Here is a 19,138-nt window from a genome sequence, read left to right on the forward strand (position 1 = left end):
AAGTATTGCGATTTCAAGCTTTGGAGCACTCGCTCAATAGCCTCTCGAGACTGTCCTTGGCTTGCTGTGCGTACTCGACGTGGTCGGTTCCCCTTCGTTCACGATCAAACACTTCGACCGAGAAGGTCCCACAGAAGCCAGTGTCGAGAATCGCCTTGGTGACCCTCACGACTGGCAAGTATCCTCCCTGATAAGGCAGAGGTCTCCAATCGTGACTCCACCTTCCTCTGGCTCTCAGACCGTCGATGATTTTGTCTTGCATGGGTTCTTTGAGACGATAGGCATCCGACACTTGGTAGAAGTAGATAAGATCTGCCGGTACTGTCGTTGCAAGTTCGTGCATCGATCGCTCGAAATTCGCGTCTCGTTCACTATCGCCGTTGAGTCCCGTCTTTGAAGTGGGATCGGCCCATTCGCTACCGGCAGTTTGGAACGAGTCGAGGCAGAGACCGACATTCGATTTGCCTTGAGCACGAAGGTCGCTCACAATGTTGTACACATCGCGCCAGGTCGAAGCGTGTCCCCAACACCAGTTCTCGTATGCGAGCTTGAACCCTTCTGCAGCGAGGAGATCCGCCAACAGCGCAAGGTCTTGTACGACCGTCTTTCGATCCGTATCGATACCTTCTGAATCGCTCGATCCGACCTGTAAAACGCCCAAAATCATACTTGGTCAAACAGTTTCGATACCGCCTTTCAGGGCAAAAGGAATTGAAGGGGGGTTCTGACCTGCAACATGTCGGTCCCGACACTCTTCATGATCCTGATCCAACCTTTCGCCCTCCTGAAAGCATCTTGTCGTTCTCGAGATCCTTCCTCCCAACCTTCAAAGTTTGCAAAAGGTTGCAAAATGAAAATGTCGAGATTTTCTTGTTGACAGATTCGTCTCACTTCTTGACCTGCTTCGCACAATGAATCGTAATCGTCTTCCTGTACCTCTTTGTTCAGATGTTTCGTCGCGAACGATTGAAGGTCTGGGAATGAAAGTTCGATTTGAGTGAACCCGGCTGTCGAGAGCGCGTGAAGCCTCGACGGGAGTGAGTCTTGAGTTTCGCCAATCGAGCAACTCGCGAAACAACGAGGTATCGAATCGAATGATTGTCGAGATACCGTATTTGACATCTTTTACGAGGTGGAACGAGAAAGAGATAGAGATGGAGAAGTGTTCGGCTTGTCGGCGTTTCCTACGTCAGTGGACCGAGTGGGGCCCGACCGCGAATAAGCGCGAGAGCGCGAACCGCGTCTTCTTTTACTTTCTCGTCAATTCTCGCTCGTGAGGAGAGCAAAGTGAGCTCATCAGACCTATCTTTCCTAGATGTGGACGAAGTATGGAAGACGTTAGGCGATCGCGCGCCGATATTCGCAACGATAGCCTGCTGTGTACGACCTTGTCATATGCTTGATGGTCAGGTTGAAGCCTTGGCGAGATAACGAGGGTGGTGTTGCACTGGAAGGGTCCTGAACGTTGTTGGAGAAGAGAGAACACTTCCGCGCTCGATCCCCTACGTTCTGCCGCATCTTCTGCTCCCGCTTTCGCATCAGGCTATGGTGTCAAGACATTACAGCTGCCAAGATCACATTGCGCGGCTCTAGCAATTAGAGAAATGAATTGCTCAAAAGGTAGAGAGAGCCGGATCCTATTCTGATAAATCGTGGAACACATTACAGCAGCTAAAGAGTGGAAATGGAAGAAATGAGCTGATACAGAAAGTAAGAAATGTTTTCTTTAGCGATACATTCAGATACGAACAACATGTGAACTGGTCATTCGAGGAGGGGAGAAATTGCATTATGCGGCGACGCGAATGACGACTTTTCCCTTGGCCCTTCCGCTCATGCTCCTTTCGTATGCTTGCTTGGCATCCTCGAACCCAAACGTACCGTCAAGAATGGGTTTGATCGAACCTATAGAATTACAGGTGTGAGTACTGGAGACGTTGCAGAAGTGGGTCAGAACAAAAGGAACTTGCCTGAAGACACCAGCCTAGCGATCTCGTCGAGATGTTCTCCCTACAAGACACGAAAATACATCGGCGTCAGTGAATGCAGCAGCCAAATGTAAAAGTTTGAGTCATGACGCACCGTGACCTTCATGGAGACGAATTTGTACTTTCTCGGGGTACCGCCCAGCCAACTCGGTCTGAGCAAGTTGCTCAACAGGTAGGTACCCGATCTAACGAGACTGCCAAACGAGCCGTCGAGGTGAGGACCGGCAATATCGAGATAGACACCAGTTTTCTGCCCCTCGAGAAATACGAGATAATTGCGATCAGTCCAGATTCGCGTAGACGGTGATAACGAAGCAGCGTACGGCGAGATAAGCTGGAGAATGGTGGTACAAATCCGGTACCCCGACCGTATCGAACACTACGTCGAAAGGTTTCTTGTCTTCACTGACGTGCGCACGCAGCTGATCGTGCAAAGGAGAGGCAGTGTAGTCGAACAGCTGTACTTGAGAAGAGACAGACTCGACTAGAGAGCGCGAAGAAGAGGAACAAGTTGTCGAGACTTGACAGCCGTACGCGAGCGCAATCTTTTGCGTGAAAACCCGAGCCAGAGTAAGCTATTGGTCAAGCAACGGGGGAACGCAAGCTTTAATACCTGAATCGCAAACAGTCCAACTCCACCGCTACCACCATTCTGCGATAGAGAGGCATGGTGTCAGGCCCGGTGAAGGACAGCAGAGCAAGCAGAGAAGGACTGACGATAAAGACCTTCATGGCGCCACTCGCGTCTTTGCGGACTTTGCCGCCGTCGAGCAGAGCCGATAGCACCGTCAACGAGGCGAGGGGTACCGCTGCAGCTTGTTCGAACGAGAGGGATTCGGGTTTGCGGCGGAGGGCGGTTTTCGGCACGAGCGCGTATTCGGCCAAAACCCCCTGTCCCGATCGGAGTACGAGTTCAGCCGCCTTGATGCCAAACACGGCGTCTCCGACTTTGAGGTCGGTCCCTTCGAGATTGCCATTGACGATCGTGCCGCTGACGTCGCTTTCGGGAACGCATGGGGTTTTCTGGACCCAGCACAAGGGTGCGACTCCCATCGTTTTCCATCCCACGGGCTGCGAGACGCGATGTTAGCCAACCCGAGCCGAATTGCAGGAGCCACCAAGCTGATAGAGCGCACATTGAGGGACACGGCATGGACCTTGACGAGGATCAAGTCACCCGAGGCAACCGGGCGGGGATAGTCTTGTTCGAGTGCGAGAACTTGCGCAGGCTTGCCCTTTGAGCGGAAGACCCACGCTTGCATGGTAGAAGAGGTGTTTGACATGGAATTCGAGCCTAGACGATAAGTAGAGTGTCGGGTTTGATAGCGATCGAAGCGGCCCAATGTGGAGATAGAAAGTTGCAGGAAGAGCAAGTTGAAGCTGGGGCACTATCCGCGGATTCTCAAGCGGTACACGGCGAGTCTGCAAGCGCCGTTCCGGAGCGCAACGTCTGACCAAGTTGAGTGAACGAGAGAGAGGGAATCGTCATCTCCGCTCCTCTCGTCTACTTCACCTTCGCGACAACTTTGCCCTGCCAGCTTGACAGTATGGAATCCTTGATCTCGGATACACGCTTACCGGACGATCTTGCGGCATTCAAGGCGACCGCGGGCCTCCTCGCGACCCAAAAGATCCGATACTCTGCCAACTACGTGCCCCCCATCGAGGAACGACACCGCAAGGCGACTCTCGTCAACGTGAGATAGAACAAGATCGCTGCCCGCATCGGACCACGCAACTGATCGTATATTGCAATGTTTGCTTTTGGCCAGGTCCCCGTGTGCGAACCCCCCTCCACTTCGTCTTCCGAACAAGGCGATGAATCTGCATCTGCAGACCACACCGTCGAGCTGACGATCAAGTCACTCAAACCTCCCCTCACCTTCAAGCTGTCGGCCTCGCCGACCTCGACCATCGCATCGTTGAAACAACAACTCGCAGACGAACATGGTGCCAAAGGCGCACCACCCGTCGAAGGCCAGAGATGGATTCTGAAAGGCAAATCGATGGGAGACTCGAAACTGTTGAAAGAGTTCAACGTGCAGGACGGCGCCGTGATCAACTTGATGGTAACAAAATCGACTCCCGCTGTGACGACTCGATCAAACGAAGACCCGGAAGAACCTCAAGCAGTTCCAACCCTCACTCTGTCTGAACCTGTGGCATCAGGTTCAGCATCTTCTTCTTCTTCAAATGCGAAACCATCTCCCGTCTCGATCGAAAAGGACCTCGAATCGCTACCACTATCGACCTCGTCAACCGCGAAGCACGCTTCAACGTCGTACCAGGAACGCATCCAACAAGCTGAACTGTGGCAAGACCTTCGGACACTACTCGAGAAGCGCTTCGAAGGAATCGAGAACCAGGAGGCCCACTGTCAGCAGGCATGGGAAGCCATGTTGGGAGGATGCCAAGAGTGGATCGAACCGAGCCAGAAGGCACTCATTCGGGAGCGGGTGGGATACTCGGCGATGGGCGGATACTGAGTAAACGTCTGCTTGAACCGTGCAATTACGTCCCATTTTTGTGCACTCTCGCAGGTCGGTCTCACGAACATGACACCGCCTAAGCATGTCCAACGATCTCCTCATGAGGTCAGGTGTTGCTCCTAGTCGTGTGCTCGGATCATGAAGCGCAGCACCAGCTCAGTAGCCATACTTATCCCTATGACACCGTTGTGAACGATCAGACTTGCGCGATTCTGCCCTCTTTCCTCGACCTGATCGATGACGAAGAAGCGCTTGGCTTGGGATAACCGCTATTCTTACAATAGAACGTCGTCTAATCTATCTCCCTTACAACACCTTGCCCCCCTCTTCAACCCCAACATCCACTCTCTTCTCCACAGGTATCATCCATCTTGCCTTCCCCTCTTGTCCAGCGTGTGGGCATCTTTTAATTTAGGCTTTCGGCAAAGATTCTTCGGTCGGAAGAGGGTCCTTGGGATGTTTCGCTTCGAAATGTTCCTTGAAGTTCTTGTAGTCACTCAAAGGAGTCATACATTTCGGACACTTGATCTGATTTGAACGGGTAAAGCGTGAGCAAAAAATCATTCCGATGGGATATACGAAACGTTTCGATTTCCGGAAGATTAGGAAATCAACTTTACCTTGAATGCAGCTGCACGTGAAGCGAGGTTTGAAGTTCCACCCTTCTTCTCGCCTTTGCCAGCGTTCTTTTGTCTGACGTAGGGTTGAAACGTTGGGAGGTGAAACGATTTCTTACAAGAGATCAGGACAGAACAAAGAGGGAGAAAGAGAGAGGGGTGAACGTACTGAGCCTGTTGTTTCTGCAGTCCACGAGCCATTCTTTTTCCCGTTAACGCGTCACTGTCGAGACAAGGCGAGAGCAGGAAAGGGGACCTGCGAGAGACGCGACATGTTTGCTGTGCGATCATGATCATCTTGACCCCTGACTGCAATTGCAACTCTTCCCTCTCTACCTCGATGCGCAATCATGCCTGGATAATCTTTGGACGGTTCCTCTCAACCACGTTGGCGGTACGGTTCTAGTCTAGAATCGAAAAGGCCAGGCTTCTATTGCTGTTTCTTCGATTCGGACAACGGGTTCGCTATCCGGATCTTGTCTGGACTCTTCCACCTACCCGTCAAGTGATTGCCTCGAATCACGAGCAAATCCCTCGCCATCCTGATCGAATCCCACACGACGTCCAACTTGCTCCCTCCCACCTCGTGCCACCTGACTCCAACTTCTCGTAACGGGATTCCGGTCAATTCGGCGAGCAACAAGAGTTCGCAATCAAAGATCCACCCGGGTGAGTGGAGAGAAGGGTACAGGTGTTGGGCAGAGGCGCGAGTGTGGAGTTTGAACCCGCACTGGGTATCACGAATCGAGCGAAGTCCGAGGATCGAAAGGTACAGGTGGAAGCAACGCATGAGTAGGTTGCGCAAGAGAGAGCGCTGTACCGTTTCCCCATACGAGACAAGAAAAAAGTCAGTTGTGGTGATTTCGACATTGCGAGAGGCAAAGAAACTGACTTTGACGACCGCTTCAGTCGAGACGAGGTGTGCTCGAGAACCGACAATGATACCGTGACACGAGTCTAAAGGTTGGTATCGTTCAAGGGTGTCCAGTTCCGACTCGAGGAGGGCAAGGTCGGCAAAGTTGGTCGCTCCATCCGCATCGACAAACAGAATACGATGCCCCGATGCGTGCAAGACTCCCTGAATCAATGACACAAAGGCTCGCATATCGAATCAGATCTCGCGTGTCCTGCATTGCTTGAGCGATGCAATAAGTCGACCTACGTGTTTGGTTGCTCCTCCTTTGCCTCGGTTCTTGACGAGACTGCACACTTTGATGTGACCGCGCTTTGCCCCAAACTCTCGTTCAAATTCTTCGGCCAATTCGAGTGCGACTTTGACCGTATCGTCTCTGCTCCCGTCATCCACGATCAAGACTTCGTAACTGCCTTTCTCGACCCCAGTTGGGAGACTTGCAACTCGCACGTCGGCGAGATTTCGGGTCTCGAGGAATTCGATACATGGGCGCAGCATGACCGAGAGCCGCAACGACTCGTTGTAGGCCGGTACGACGACCGACAGGTGGACTGTGGGTGGGGCAGACAACCGTGAGAGCGGCGGCGGAGTCGGCCACGCTGGACCGCGACACGTGGATTCCGACGGAGATGGTGTCGGCTCGATCGGAGAGAACAGGATGAGGAGGATGAAAGCCTGTCAACATGCCAGACAGGTCAGCAAGACGCGAAGGTGGTCAACATCGGAAGCGAGTTGAGCGAGACGCGAGACTCGACTGACAATGCACACGACATGAGCGAGCACGATCGCGGCGAACAGCACCTGTTGCTCTATCGAGAGCCCCAGCATGATCTCAAAGCAGCGGATGCAACCTGTCGGGACGAAGTCGACGAGAACAACGCGAACCTTCACGTGCGACTCGCTCCCGCGGTTCCCTCCCCTGTCTTCGCTCGATCGCCACTCTGGAACGCTCAGAGGGCATAGATGGAGTCCGAGACGGGATGGACAGCTGCAGACCCCTCAGCATTGCGTCAGTATCCCGATGCGGCGTCTGCCCCCACCTCACTCTTCACTCCGCACAACGATCACTCACGCTCTCCAATGGCTACAGCTTGATCTCAGATTACTTCTATCCGAAAGTTGGCGGTGTCGAGAGTCATATCTACGCCCTCGCACAATCCCTCGCGAAACGCAACCACCGAGTAAACTCTCGAGTCGATTGACCCGCTCTCGCTCGTCCTGACGCTCGTGTCGCTGCAGGTTGTCGTCATCACGCATGCGTACCCGCCGCGACGGGGAATCCGATGGCTGCCAAACGGGGTCAAAGTGTACTATGTCCCAGTACAGCCTCTTCCCCCGACGCACGTTCACGCGACTCTGCCCAACTTTTTCACCGCACTGCCCAACCTGCGCAAGATTTACCTGCAAGAATCGATCGACGTCATACACGCACACGCTTCGTTGAGCGCGTTGGGCATGGAAGGGATCATGCACGCGCGCACGATGGGCATCAAAGCCGTCTTTACCGATCACAGCTTGTTCGGGCTCGGCAACATGGCAGAGATTTGGGGCAACAAGATGCTGAAAGGTTGTCTCAGCGATGTCGAGGCCGTCATCTGCGTGTCTCATACCGGGTAAAACAGATCGCTCTCGCCTTGTCGGTGGTGATCACAGGACTTCTGCTGATTTAATTGACCCGACAGGAAAGAGAATACGGTCCTGAGAGGGGCACTCGACCCAAGGATCGTGCACGTGATCCCCAATGCAGTTGTAGCGTCGCAATTCCGACCCACCGAGCCCATCATGCCGATACCCAACATCCGTGTGTCACTCTCCCCACACAAACCGCATTCTCCCTATAACTGACACGTTTCGTCAGTCACGATCGTATGCATCACGAGGCTCGTTTATCGCAAGGGAATTGATCTCTTGATCGCTGCACTTCCGAAAGTGTGCGCGTTGCATCCGGACGTGCGATTCCTCATAGGTATGCCTCTCTCGTCTAGGTCAAATCTTATGCAATGCTGACAAAACCTGTCGATTCCAGGCGGGGACGGACCCAAGATTGTCGAACTCGAGCAAATGAGGGACAAGTATCAGACCCTACTTCGAGACCGAGTTCAGCTTCTCGGGCCTGTCAAGCATGAGAATGTTCGATCTGTGAGCATCCTCTCGATTATTTATCATCGATGTGCGCTTGTCAGGCTAACGAGCATTCGGCGTGCCGACCAAGCTCTTGTCTCGAGCCCAGATCTTCTTGAACCCTTCCCTCACGGAAGCATTTGGAATTGGGATTCTCGAGGCAGCCTGCGCGGGTTTGTTTGTCGTGAGCACTCGGGTTGGAGGCGTACCCGAGGTATTGCCACCAGGATTGATCGAGTTTGCTGAACCCGAAGTCGAAGGTATGTTCTTCCTAAATCCCCCTTGACAGGCCAATTCCGCCTTGCGATTGACATCGACGACGTTACATTTCGGTTGGCAGATCTTGTGAAAGCCATCTCGAGGGCGATCAAACATGTTCAATCTGGCAAACACGATCCCTTGTTCGCGTACGAAACCCTCAAAGATGTGTACAGTTGGACCGATGTCGCAGAACGGACTGAACGAGTGTATCGAACCGCACTTGAAATCGATAGAGTTCCAGTCGTAGAACGACTTCGAAGGTAAAATTACCGACCAAGGCTTTATGGTTTTGGAATCTCGGTTGACCCATGGTTATTCAGGTACTATGGAACTGGTCGAGTGTTTGGGATCATCATGTGTGTGATCGTCATTGTCGATTACATGTGGCTCGCTTTGCTCGATTGGTGGCAACCACGCGATGAAATCCCGTTGCAACCAAAATTCAATCTCGAGAAATGGAGAAAGGTAAGGCCCCGAACCCAAAATTCAAGGAATGCCGATCCTGACGCGCAGATTACTTGCAGATCTGTGAAGAAGAGGTCGCAAGAATCGAGACCGCCGAGGTGAGCTTGCGAATTTGTTGGTCCGCTTCTCGCGCAGGAGCTGACCCAAACCACGACGAATTGGAATTTGGATAGCAACAAGCGGGAGATAGAGAACATATCGAATAGAATCAGAAGCAAAGCTAGTAGCTACAGTTGGGTTTGCGGATTGCGAACAAACGTAAAGGGAAGAAAAGGTCTATAGGAAAGTGAACCATCTAGGCTTGTGCTGTTGTGCAGCAGTGTTAACTCGATCCGTCAACATCATCAACAACTGACTAAGGGCGAGTAATTGAGCATACCTATCGCAAATAGCGTTGATTGTCGCGTTCGAGCCTCCTTCTTTCAAACTCTTCCTCCTCTTCACTCCTCTCGAGCATGTCTGGCGTCGGGGGCAGCTTGAGCGTCTCGCCTTCCCCCAATTCGAGATTCGCGTCTGCGAGGGCCGTGTCGAGTTCCGAAGGTTCTTCGAATTCGAACGCGTCGCCATGGGCTCTTTGGGCGATGCCGAGTTCCGCAGATTCGAGCAAGTTGATCAATGCTTCGGCTTCTCGAGGTGCTCGAGTTTGTCCAGTCAACTGGAACCAGCGGTAACAGGAGAATGCAAACTTGGCCGTCAGTCGTGGTACCGCTCTGGTTCTGTAGATAGACACACACAGAGAGAGAAATTCGACACTGACCACGTCCTTTTGGGTGATTCCCTTCCAGTGATACACCCTCTCGTTCTCATCGAACCTGCACAAGAACGCATTCGCAAGGATCTCGATCCCGGCGTACAAACCCCGACTCCTGACATACGACAGGACCGGAGTTTTGTCGAGGCCCGATTCGATACTTGCTCCAGCTCCGTAGGGTCCGGCAGCGACTGCCAGTTCCGAACCGATCGTGATCTTGCCTATCGGGTAGAACGCCTCGACTGCAGCTTTCGCACGTAGCACTAGATGGGAGACAATGCGTTAGATCATATTCCTCTTTGCGCCCACGAGAGGGGACGGACCCATGATGGAATCATAGAAATCGCAACCGAGGAGCAACCCGACCGTCAGGTTATTAGGACTGATGAAACTCGGTGCCGACCAGCCTGTGGAAAATCGACATTCCTCGTCAGTGTCGCGTCACGCTTGTCTTTTGTGAAGCAATCTCACTCACTACCGTCCTCCAAGCGAGCCATGATGACACCTGCACCTCCGGAACCGCCGAACGGTGCAATCCCGTTCCGCATCGCGCTAAAGATGATGATTCCTTGGGCTTCCCGCAACACTTTTGCCGGAATCTTGCGCAGAACCTTCTTGCGTTCCCGGCGTTTCTTGCCCGTTGCTGGATCGATTTGCTCGGTATCGACCTTGACTCCAACGCCATCGACGACAAAAGCTGTTTTCCGTTTGTAGCCTCTCGTCAATTTGCCGACTTGTCTTCAGGGATGAATCTGTATAGACGGACCTGATAGGATCCTGTGGCATTTGTCGAGTTCTTGCTCGAAATCTCCGCTGACCGGCCAAAAGCGTTCTCCGAATCCGTACCCTTCAGCCCATCCATTGACCTTTGTGCCGATTTTGTCACTCCAGGTGAGCCCCTGTAAAAACCGAAAGCAGCTGTTAATCGGTACATGCCTGCGGAGCGAGAGGAGAGAGAGAGAGGTATCGGCTCTTACCTTGGTCATGGCGGTCGCACCCCATTCACTGCCTTTTCGCTTCGACTTTGCCTTGAACGTCTCGTTCGTGGGCGGCATAGTGGACGAGTATGGTAGGTCTGGTTTGACGGACCGGTCCAATCGCCTCGGTGGAGGCGGATGCGGTAGAGACATTGTTTCACCGGATTGCTTCTTGAGCCTTGATCGTGCCTCGGTGATCGGGTCGAGCAGTAGCAGTAGAGTTTGCAAGCTTATCGCTGGAAGGACAGTCGGGATAGGAGACGACTGAGACGCCGAGGTGGCCAATCGCAAAAGTATTTCGGCGATTACTTCATCAGTCGCAATCACCTCGCTACTCTCGGCAATCCTCTTGAGCGATATTTTCTCAAGGTTCGGTAGAGAGTCACAAGTTCGAGCCGGATAGTCCGAAGTGCGCCCGAAAAGTAGATGAAAAATGCAGTATCTGAGTACATTTTCAGAATCGCAATCTATTATAGCTGCGAAAACAACAAGCGACTGATTGTGCTGGTACTGCCAACGGAATCAACCTCAGAACCCAACCCCATTTGCTTTCCCTCCGGCTTCGTAGAACCTCTTCTCAAACCCCCGCAATTCCCCAATCTCGTTCCAATTCACAATGTCCATGAATCCGGGTTCGCCTATCGGTGGCATGTCGTGTTCCTCTCCCTCCTGCTCCCCGGATGTTGTTCCTCGGTGTTGTCGAATCTGGTCGAGGAGTTGAGCTCGAAGCGAGTTGGGCCCAGCCACTTGGGCCTCTATCCGAAGCCACTGCTCCCAGCTTGTCCCGCCCTGGCTTTCCATCAGATCTTCCCGAGTATGATTGATGAATTGGATCCCTTCAAGTTCGTCCAACCAGCTCATCTGAATCCCAAGGACATAGTTCCAGCCTCGATGCCCATCCCAGAAATCCGTCCTGATGCCTCTCGCCAACAGCGCCTGGATCCTTCTTCTTTCATCATCGATTTCGATGTCTTCTTGAGGACGGTCCGAGTAGGACTGAGTGATGCCTTGACCCGTGATGGGCGAAATGTTGACGAAATCATCCACGTTGATCGGGTCGGCTCGTTGCTGATTTCGGATTAGAGTAACGTTCGATGCTGGCAATGTCGAAAATTTGCGAGGCAGGTGCAACTGTAGGGTTCTGCCCCAAGTCTTTCCGTTTCCAAACTCGCTGTTTGTGCAGAGAAACTCAAAGATCAATTTTCGTCTACGAGGTTGAAAGAACCCCGCGATTCGTTCAAAGACTGACCCGACGATCCTTTTCAGCAAGTTGCCGTGGACGAACAGAGGTCGTCCTCTCACTTCGCCACCTCTTCGATCTCGAAACTCGCTCTCGAGTCCAAACTGGACCATCGTGTGTCCCGCAAACTTGTCCCGGTTCTCGTCTCCCATCTCGCTCGGGTTCGTCCACGATGCCGAGGCGAGCGTGTGGGACGGGATCGACCATCGTTTGCGCAACAGGAGGAAGGCGTAACCTGCCATAACAACTGAAGGTCAAAAAATTGATCAAGCACAGCGGGAAAACCCGGAAGAGCATACGGAGCAGGTCCTTGTCGCCGTCCGAGAATTGGAACCAGAACTTCCAGTCTGACAGCCAGTGCTCGAGCAAGATCAGCCTGTGTAAAAGACTCCAAAATGACGTGTCAGTTGCGAGAACTCGGCTTCGAACCTAAACGCGCCCAAGGAGACGTGTTAGCCGAGAGGAAAGGGAACTGACGCATCGCTGTGCTTCCGTTTGTCGATCAACACTTGACCACTCTCCATGGTCCACTCGTCCCTGCATTGAATGCCGAGGATCCTCCAAATGGCATTTTCGGCGGTGTCTTTCCAATAATCGTTCCAGAACACGGCTCCGTATTCTTGAAACTCGATCGAGTCGAACAAGAACTCGGGAGATCTCGCCGGGATCGAGTCCGAATCGAGATACAAAATTTGCGAGAAGGACGAAGCCGTGAGTGCGAGACCTTTGATGTGAAATTGTTTCGTCAACCCGGAACCAGAATCTTTCGAGATGGACTCGAGCGGGATCGAGGTGGCACCGAGTCGAGCGAATTCGGCGAGTTGAGCAGACGACGGATGCTCGGTCGGAAAGTGGAAGATTTCGGCAGGAAGATCGCACGAGTACTCTGTGCGCAAGAGTCTCAGCGACACAAGCACTCGATCGAATGTATCCTGACGAGAAACAGTTCAGCACTGGCAGTTCCGGTCCAATTTCCTTCATGCGCAAGGGTAACTTACGGCATTACCAGCTGTCCAGACAATTCCTCGCGTAGACTCGGTTCCTACCTCCAGCCGTCCTTGCTGGGCGGCGTCCCTCAAGACGCGGACGGTCTCGGTCCGAATCTCCCGTATCCGCTCGCTGTCGATCCCTGACCAAAACGCGAGGTTTTCACGTTGGTGCAATTTATTCGTGTTGTATTTGACCGACGGGGAGCCGCAAGTTTGTGCATTGAATCGGACGTGAGTCTCGGCGGTCGAGAGGGGAGAATCGATAAAATCCTGCAGTCTCTCTTCGAGGGTTGACTGAGGAGGAAGCGGAGGCGAGGGAGAAATCCACTGCTCGAGTGGTGTTGATACGTCGGACGCATTGAGACGAGACGGTGCGCGGGACACGCTGAGCACAGGCGCATTGCACGGTTCTCGGCCGTTAAAGTCCCAGGCGGGATCGTCGGAATGGAGAAGTCGGTATGAGCGAGACAGTCTCGAGTGAGTTGCGTTGAGCCGAGTGAGTGGCAGATGCGAGTACAAGCGTGAGGCGACGCCTGGGTTCAGATGGAGCCGAACGATCGGCGCATTGTGCGTTGCGTTCCAGGTGTCGTAAGCGAACACGATCAAGACAAGGAGACTCAATGCCGACAGGATGACATGCTTGCGCCGCGAGAGCCCTGAAACGACGCGGTGAAAGGGCGACGAGGTCGACGACGACTTGAACGATCCGAACGGGAAGGTCGACGCCGGGGTGGGCGGGATCCGGTACGGGTACACTTTGATCCTCCGAGTGGGCATCCCTGTCCGCTACATCATCCGGCGGGCGAGTCAAGTGGAGGACTGCGAGGGCAGGACGAGAGATCCAGAGCGATGAGCGCGCGGGGTAATTTAGGATGAAATGCATTTGTTACCGCAGTTCATATTGATCCGCATTTGTCCTTGATTGGTACCCCTGTCTTTTGTCTGAGAACGCTCACACAGCGAATGTGCACATCGCACCGTCTACACCTACAACACACCGGCAAGTCGCAAGAAGGTCGCCTCGAAGCTCTTTGAGCGGTCACGGATCGATATCGGCCGAACAGCCACGCCTTGCGACGATCATCCAACCTTGTTCTCTGCATTGCCGTCCAATCACCCGCCGCTCAACTCGACACCAGACGATTCTGTACATACGATTCTGGACGTCCTGCAAGCAAACAAGCGCTGGTAATGGCAGGTCCGGCCGAAGATGGGCTAATGTCGCCTTCAGATCCGACCTTTGGCTTTCCATTCGAACCCTACTCGATCCAGCTAGACCTCATGAAGCACCTGTACGATTCTATCTCCCACGGCAAATGTACCGTGATCGAGTCACCCACCGGCACCGTCAGTACCGTGGCACTCTCTCCGTTCCTCGCAACAAGATTGACACATTCTAGCTGCACATGAAGGGCAAGTCGCTGTCGTTGATCTCGTCGACATTAACGTTCTTGAGAGACCAGAAGAGTCAAGCAAGAACTGCACTCGTGGCCCAAGTTCGAGCCTCGGACAGCTTCCGAGACGAGCCGGATTGGGTCGTCGAGCATGAAGTCAAGTCCAAGCTCGCCGAACTCGAAAGAAGCGAACTCGAATTGGAAGCGCGACTTGCCGAGATTCGGGAACGCGAGAGGCTCGAAAAGGAGAGGGTCAAGAGGGACCAAACGCTCGACCGAGCGAAAAGTCTCGCCAGAAAGAGGCAGGCGAGTCCGTTCTTGACACCCACTCATATCCGGCGAGTGTCTTGACTGATGACTGGGCGAGGTGCAGAAACTGTCCACCGAGGAGAAAGAAGCGAATGAGGCGGAGCAATACGCTCCCACTCCCTACCATGAAATCGACTCGGTGCCGGAGCTCGAACATAGACCGGCCGAGGGCAACGGAGAAGACAACTTCTCACCAGCGGTCAGGGCGTTGCTCAAGTCGTGAGCTGCTTCTTTATCCGGCCTCGATGCGAACCGCGCTTCGATGCTGAACTTTGTGCGCATTTTGTGCCAGAATGGGTGGAGGAAACAGGTCGAATCGCCCCGATCAGGACGAGGAACCCGACACGCCAAAGGTACGTGACACGGCTTTGTATTTTCGCTATCCCGAGTTTGACTCGCTTTGTGCCTGCGGTCCAGGTTTACTTTGCCTCCCGAACGCACTCTCAGCTGTCGCAGTTCGTGGCCGAGTTGCGCAAGACACGGTTTTCTCAGTCGGAACTACCAGGGACGTCTGCAACCCCTAGTGCGACTTCAGCTTCGAATCCCACAATCGAACCAGCTTCGGCGCCAATCCGGTTGATCCCACTTGGATCTCGGCAGAACCTGTGCATCAACGAAGACGTGCGGAAACGTGCTAACGGGAACAATGAAGCGCTCGGCGACCTCTGTACCGATCTACAGAAGGGTGGGACTAAGGACAAAAGGTGTCCGCATCTGCCGCTCATGAGCGAACCAGCGAAACTGAACGAGTTCCGCGATCAAGCTCTTGTACGCCTCTCATGAACGTGAGATCGCCTGACAGAATTCGAGTGCTGACCCTCGCGCAAAACCCAGGCTTCCGTGCGGGATATTGAAGATATCGAAGATTTGGGACGGAAACTCGACACATGCCCTTACTACGGCACCAGACGCAGTGTCAAGACTGCCGAGGTTGTCACGCTACCGTACAATATGTTGATGCAGAAAACGGCTCGAGAGGCGCTTGGCATATCGCTCAATAAGCAAGCTTTTCCGGATTTCCTTCTCCTTGTTTGTCGGACACTGACCGCCTACTTCACATAGTCACGTAGTAGTGATCGATGAAGCGCACAACTTGATCGATTCGATCTTGTCCTTACACAGCGTTTCGATCACGCTCTCGCAGATCACGCAGCTTCGACAGGCGCTGCTCACCTATCTCCAGAAATTCAAGTCTCGTTTCACTGGACTCAACGCAGTGTATCTCAAGCAACTCGCCTTGGTACTGAAAGGGCTGAGCGAGTTTGCCGAGCATTGGCGGAAAGGGATCGAGGAGGAAGGAAAGCGGAAGGAAGAGATGGTCCAGGTAGGCACGCTGTTTGCGAACAAGACCGCGGGAGCTGCTGGTGCTCTAGATCAGATCAATCTCAGAAAGCTCGACGAATACTTGCAGCGGTCAAAGATCGCACGAAAGGTCCGGCTCGTTTCACTCCGCATCATTTCCTTGAAGCGCGCAATTGATCCGCTCACGAGGAGCTTTTACAGATCGGAGGTTACATCGATAGTCTTGTTGACGAGAAGACCGCTCAAGGTCAGCCGCTCGAATCTGGACATATCGTCAGACTCCGCTGACTACGACATGGTGAAGAACAGGTCGTCAAGCGCTACGGAATCAAGCTACAAGGTCGCTTCACCAAATACAACAATTCATCCTGTCGCTGGCGAATGCAGATCGAGATGGCCGAATCCTTCTGTCTCTATCGTCTTCTTCAGCATCTCCGGCACAAGATACAGAGTCTCAGACGCCGATCAAAAGCCGCACTGCCGACGTCTCGTTCAAGTATATGTTACTAGCGCCTTCGGACTCTTTCCGAGACATCGCAGAAGAAGCGAAATCCGTCGTGCTGGCGGGAGGCACAATGGCGCCAGTTCGTTTTGAACTTTCGGGGTGAACGGTGGAGCTCGTTGCTGACTATCTCGTACTGACTCTCTTGCAGATGAGCGATTTCAGGGAGCAACTGTTTCCGTACTTGCCACCAGAGCGATTCTCAACATTCTCATGTGGACACGTCGTACCTCCGGACCATGTCGCGACATTTGCTGTCGCTAAAGGTCCTACCGGTGTGCAATTCGAGTTCACCTACAGTCGGAGAAAGGACGAAAAACTTGTGAGTAGTCTCACGCCATGAACTTACTACAGAGCCTACAGCTGATCCATCCTCGAAATGCTGCAAACAGCTCGACGAGCTAGGAAGTGCGATTGTATCTATCGCCGCTATCACGCCGAAAGGTATCGTCGTATTCTTCCCATCCTACGAATTCTTGTATCAGGTTCAAGCGAGGTGGGCAAAGAACGGCACGATTTCCCGCTTGACGAAGAAGAAAACAGTACACCATGTCTCGCTACTTCTCTGCTGACTTGGTCGGACATGCAGCTTACAACTTGCCCGCGCTCTTCTCCCCAGACATTCTGGGAACCGAAAGCCGCTGCCGAAGTAGACCTGGTACTTCGCGAATATTCCGCTCACAACGAGCAGGGTGGAAGTGTAGGTTCTCTCGAGTCCATTTACACAAAGCATGCGTTGATCATCCCCCTTCCGATCCCAGGGTGCGATCCTGTTTGCTGTCGTAGGCGCCAAGCTGTCTGAAGGCATCAATTTCGCCGACGATATGGCTCGCGGTGAGTTCAGCTATGTCTGTGGGCAATCCTGCCGAAGAAGGGTGCCTCTGATTTTGAGCTACCATGCCTTCCAGCTGTTATTGTTTGTGGTCAGTCCTCTGTGCAGTGAAACTGCTTGGGTGTCACACGCTGATGTATACGCGTATCTCACAGGTATCCCATATCCCAACGCTGCATCCGCCGAGTTAAAGGAAAGGATGAATTACCTCAAAGATATGTCAAGCGGGAACCTCCCTGCAGGCTCTCCCGATGCCGGACAGGTGCTTTGTGAGTCGCTCTTCCATCTCCGTCTTGCATCCAGGCATTGCTGAGCCCAAACCTCGTGTTCAGATCAGAACCTCGCGTTTCGAGCCGTGAATCAATCAATCGGCAAGCCTTGGCATTCAGACTGACTCACGCTCCCGTCTCACTGGAGTATGCTGACGAGTTTCTGGTCCTGCTGCGACAGGTCGTGCGATCCGGAACAGTCGAGATTGGGCTTCGATCATCCTTCTCGACGCACGCTATACCCAACCCTCGAAGAAAGCTCAGCTTCCGAGATGGCTTGGGAGCAACGTTCAGTCGCCGCAGACCTTTGGAGCACTCGTCCAAGGCCTCGTCGCATTCAATAAAGCGAGAAGAAAATCTGGCGGATGAGATGCAAGCCAGGAAACAGTGCATTAAGCAGCCGTTCTCGCAGGTTCATCAGGGAGCGCCGGAATGGCTTTGACGGAACGAGTGTAGAAAAGCTCGCGAGATAAGGACCCTATGCCGCAGGTCGTAATGCGCGCCGCTTTTCTTGGTAACCCTTGGCGCAAAGTCCGGACACCTGTTCATAACCATGTTGGTCGAACCGAGAGACGGTAATTGGTTTCGAGAGTATGGGGGCATAGGCGAGTCACTAAGCAGGACGAGCTACAACCGAGAAGCGACATTTGAAAATGGTTTGGCATGCTTTCACATATCAGACTTTCGCTCTCGGCAACTCTCTCACGCGGCGCGAACATGTGTAGGTAGTAAAAGGTAGGGACACATTGCTTTCAAAGGGAGAACAACGGTACATGGGGAAAAAGGGGGGGTTCAAAGACAACAACAGACCGCATCGAAAGTCGAATTAACTCGTCCACACTCTCTTCTCAAAACTCCTCGACTTGACTGGACAAGTCAAGCCGTTTACAGCTCCTGGGAACCCTTCTCTCCGGGCATCTTGGTCTTGGACGGGAGAAGCTCAGAGTGGATGTTGGGGAGGACACCTCCTTGCGAGATGACGACACCACCGAGGAGTCGGTTCAACTCCTCGTCGTTGCGGATGGCGAGTTGCAAGTGACGCGGGATGATACGCGACTTCTTGTTGTCACTGTGAGCGAAATGAGGATGGAGTCAGTCGCATGCATGACGCGAGAATCGATGAAAATGAGAACGTACCGAGCGGCGTTACCGGCGAGTTCGAGGATCTCAGCAGACAAGTACTCGAGAACAGCGGCGAGGTAGACTAGGACAGAATGGAACGCGGGTTAGGAGATCGTGTCATGCGCAAGTATATGTCGAGAGGTAACATACCAGGGGCACCGGCTCCGACACGCTGAGCGTAGTTTCCACGACGGAGAAGACGGTGGATACGACCAACGGGAAATTGGAGACCGGCTTTGGCGGAACGGGATTGCGCCTTGGACGAGTCGCCTCCAGCCTTTCCTCCAGATTTTCCTCCAGACGACATGTTTATAAGTTTGAGTGGTGGGTGGGAAAGTTGGGTGAGATGTGAGTGTGGGTTGCGAGAGCAGAGAGAGTGTGAGAGGGGAGCAAGGCGTTTAGAGTGACGGAACTGATTTGTTTGGGCGCGGATCGGGCTGAAATGCGGATGCGTAGTACGCATTCCGAGCGAAGCGGAGAATTTCGTGCGTACGTACGCATGCCTCGGATTTTGTCCCGTGTTGTTTTGGTCACCTCTCGCCAGCCGCTCGTCACACCGCCCGATCCGAGACGCAGACTCTTCTCTTCCCCTCTCCC

The 19,138-nt window shown here is 53.3% G+C and overlaps 9 protein-coding genes across 9 annotated transcripts; 3 read left to right on the forward strand and 6 right to left on the reverse strand.

Moving 5' to 3' along the window:
• Window positions 1-13: 13 nt before the first annotated feature.
• On the reverse strand, window positions 14-1,122 carry JCM15063_003999 (sugar phosphate isomerase/epimerase family protein; the record flags this gene model as incomplete). Its single annotated transcript, XM_076677043.1, has 2 exons — window positions 14-646; window positions 730-1,122. 2 exons carry the CDS (start codon window positions 1,120-1,122, stop codon window positions 14-16), a joined length of 1,026 nt encoding a protein of 341 aa, XP_076536025.1.
• A 667-nt stretch (window positions 1,123-1,789) lies between these two features.
• Window positions 1,790-3,250, reverse strand: JCM15063_004000 (NAD(P)-dependent alcohol dehydrogenase; the record flags this gene model as incomplete). The annotated part of the gene is made up of 7 exons (XM_076677044.1): window positions 1,790-1,928; window positions 1,979-2,010; window positions 2,083-2,238; window positions 2,312-2,533; window positions 2,602-2,640; window positions 2,706-3,059; window positions 3,125-3,250. 7 exons carry the CDS (start codon window positions 3,248-3,250, stop codon window positions 1,790-1,792), a joined length of 1,068 nt encoding a protein of 355 aa, XP_076536026.1.
• Window positions 3,251-3,535: 285 nt separating this feature from the next.
• JCM15063_004001 (ubiquitin-like domain-containing protein) lies at window positions 3,536-4,474 on the forward strand (the record flags this gene model as incomplete). Its single annotated transcript, XM_076677045.1, has 2 exons — window positions 3,536-3,685; window positions 3,761-4,474. 2 exons carry the CDS (start codon window positions 3,536-3,538, stop codon window positions 4,472-4,474), a joined length of 864 nt encoding a protein of 287 aa, XP_076536027.1.
• Window positions 4,475-5,524: 1,050 nt separating this feature from the next.
• Window positions 5,525-6,835, reverse strand: ALG5 (dolichyl-phosphate beta-glucosyltransferase; the record flags this gene model as incomplete). Its single annotated transcript, XM_076677046.1, has 4 exons — window positions 5,525-5,908; window positions 5,987-6,172; window positions 6,257-6,682; window positions 6,767-6,835. The coding sequence occupies 4 exons, from the start codon at window positions 6,833-6,835 to the stop codon at window positions 5,525-5,527; spliced, it is 1,065 nt and encodes a 354-aa protein (XP_076536028.1).
• Window positions 6,836-6,970: 135 nt separating this feature from the next.
• JCM15063_004003 (uncharacterized protein) lies at window positions 6,971-9,060 on the forward strand (the record flags this gene model as incomplete). Its single annotated transcript, XM_076677047.1, has 11 exons — window positions 6,971-7,016; window positions 7,109-7,188; window positions 7,247-7,620; window positions 7,690-7,808; window positions 7,866-7,973; window positions 8,034-8,146; window positions 8,220-8,388; window positions 8,469-8,649; window positions 8,710-8,854; window positions 8,914-8,952; window positions 9,028-9,060. 11 exons carry the CDS (start codon window positions 6,971-6,973, stop codon window positions 9,058-9,060), a joined length of 1,407 nt encoding a protein of 468 aa, XP_076536029.1.
• Window positions 9,061-9,233: 173 nt separating this feature from the next.
• JCM15063_004004 (lipid-binding SYLF domain-containing protein) lies at window positions 9,234-10,735 on the reverse strand (the record flags this gene model as incomplete). The annotated part of the gene is made up of 6 exons (XM_076677048.1): window positions 9,234-9,509; window positions 9,612-9,868; window positions 9,929-10,012; window positions 10,081-10,302; window positions 10,372-10,504; window positions 10,583-10,735. 6 exons carry the CDS (start codon window positions 10,733-10,735, stop codon window positions 9,234-9,236), a joined length of 1,125 nt encoding a protein of 374 aa, XP_076536030.1.
• A 375-nt stretch (window positions 10,736-11,110) lies between these two features.
• Window positions 11,111-13,588, reverse strand: JCM15063_004005 (uncharacterized protein; the record flags this gene model as incomplete). Its single annotated transcript, XM_076677049.1, has 5 exons — window positions 11,111-11,753; window positions 11,832-12,057; window positions 12,122-12,198; window positions 12,300-12,754; window positions 12,821-13,588. The coding sequence occupies 5 exons, from the start codon at window positions 13,586-13,588 to the stop codon at window positions 11,111-11,113; spliced, it is 2,169 nt and encodes a 722-aa protein (XP_076536031.1).
• Window positions 13,589-14,002: 414 nt separating this feature from the next.
• On the forward strand, window positions 14,003-17,788 carry CHL1 (DNA helicase; the record flags this gene model as incomplete). Its single annotated transcript, XM_076677050.1, has 17 exons — window positions 14,003-14,158; window positions 14,224-14,511; window positions 14,579-14,733; window positions 14,807-14,867; window positions 14,932-15,282; window positions 15,349-15,515; window positions 15,577-15,946; window positions 16,018-16,063; window positions 16,126-16,400; window positions 16,470-16,640; window positions 16,711-16,860; window positions 16,938-17,018; window positions 17,080-17,152; window positions 17,227-17,241; window positions 17,306-17,419; window positions 17,483-17,521; window positions 17,601-17,788. The coding sequence occupies 17 exons, from the start codon at window positions 14,003-14,005 to the stop codon at window positions 17,786-17,788; spliced, it is 2,700 nt and encodes an 899-aa protein (XP_076536032.1).
• Window positions 17,789-18,304: 516 nt separating this feature from the next.
• JCM15063_004007 (histone H2A) lies at window positions 18,305-18,848 on the reverse strand (the record flags this gene model as incomplete). The annotated part of the gene is made up of 3 exons (XM_076677051.1): window positions 18,305-18,488; window positions 18,557-18,623; window positions 18,692-18,848. The coding sequence occupies 3 exons, from the start codon at window positions 18,846-18,848 to the stop codon at window positions 18,305-18,307; spliced, it is 408 nt and encodes a 135-aa protein (XP_076536033.1).
• Window positions 18,849-19,138: the final 290 nt, after the last annotated feature.

The sequence above is a fragment of the Sporobolomyces koalae genome (assembly GCF_050403365.1).
Source record: "Sporobolomyces koalae JCM15063 DNA, S_koalae_JCM15063T_v1_ctg6, whole genome shotgun sequence".
Taxonomy (NCBI): Eukaryota; Fungi; Basidiomycota; class Microbotryomycetes; order Sporidiobolales; family Sporidiobolaceae; genus Sporobolomyces; species Sporobolomyces koalae.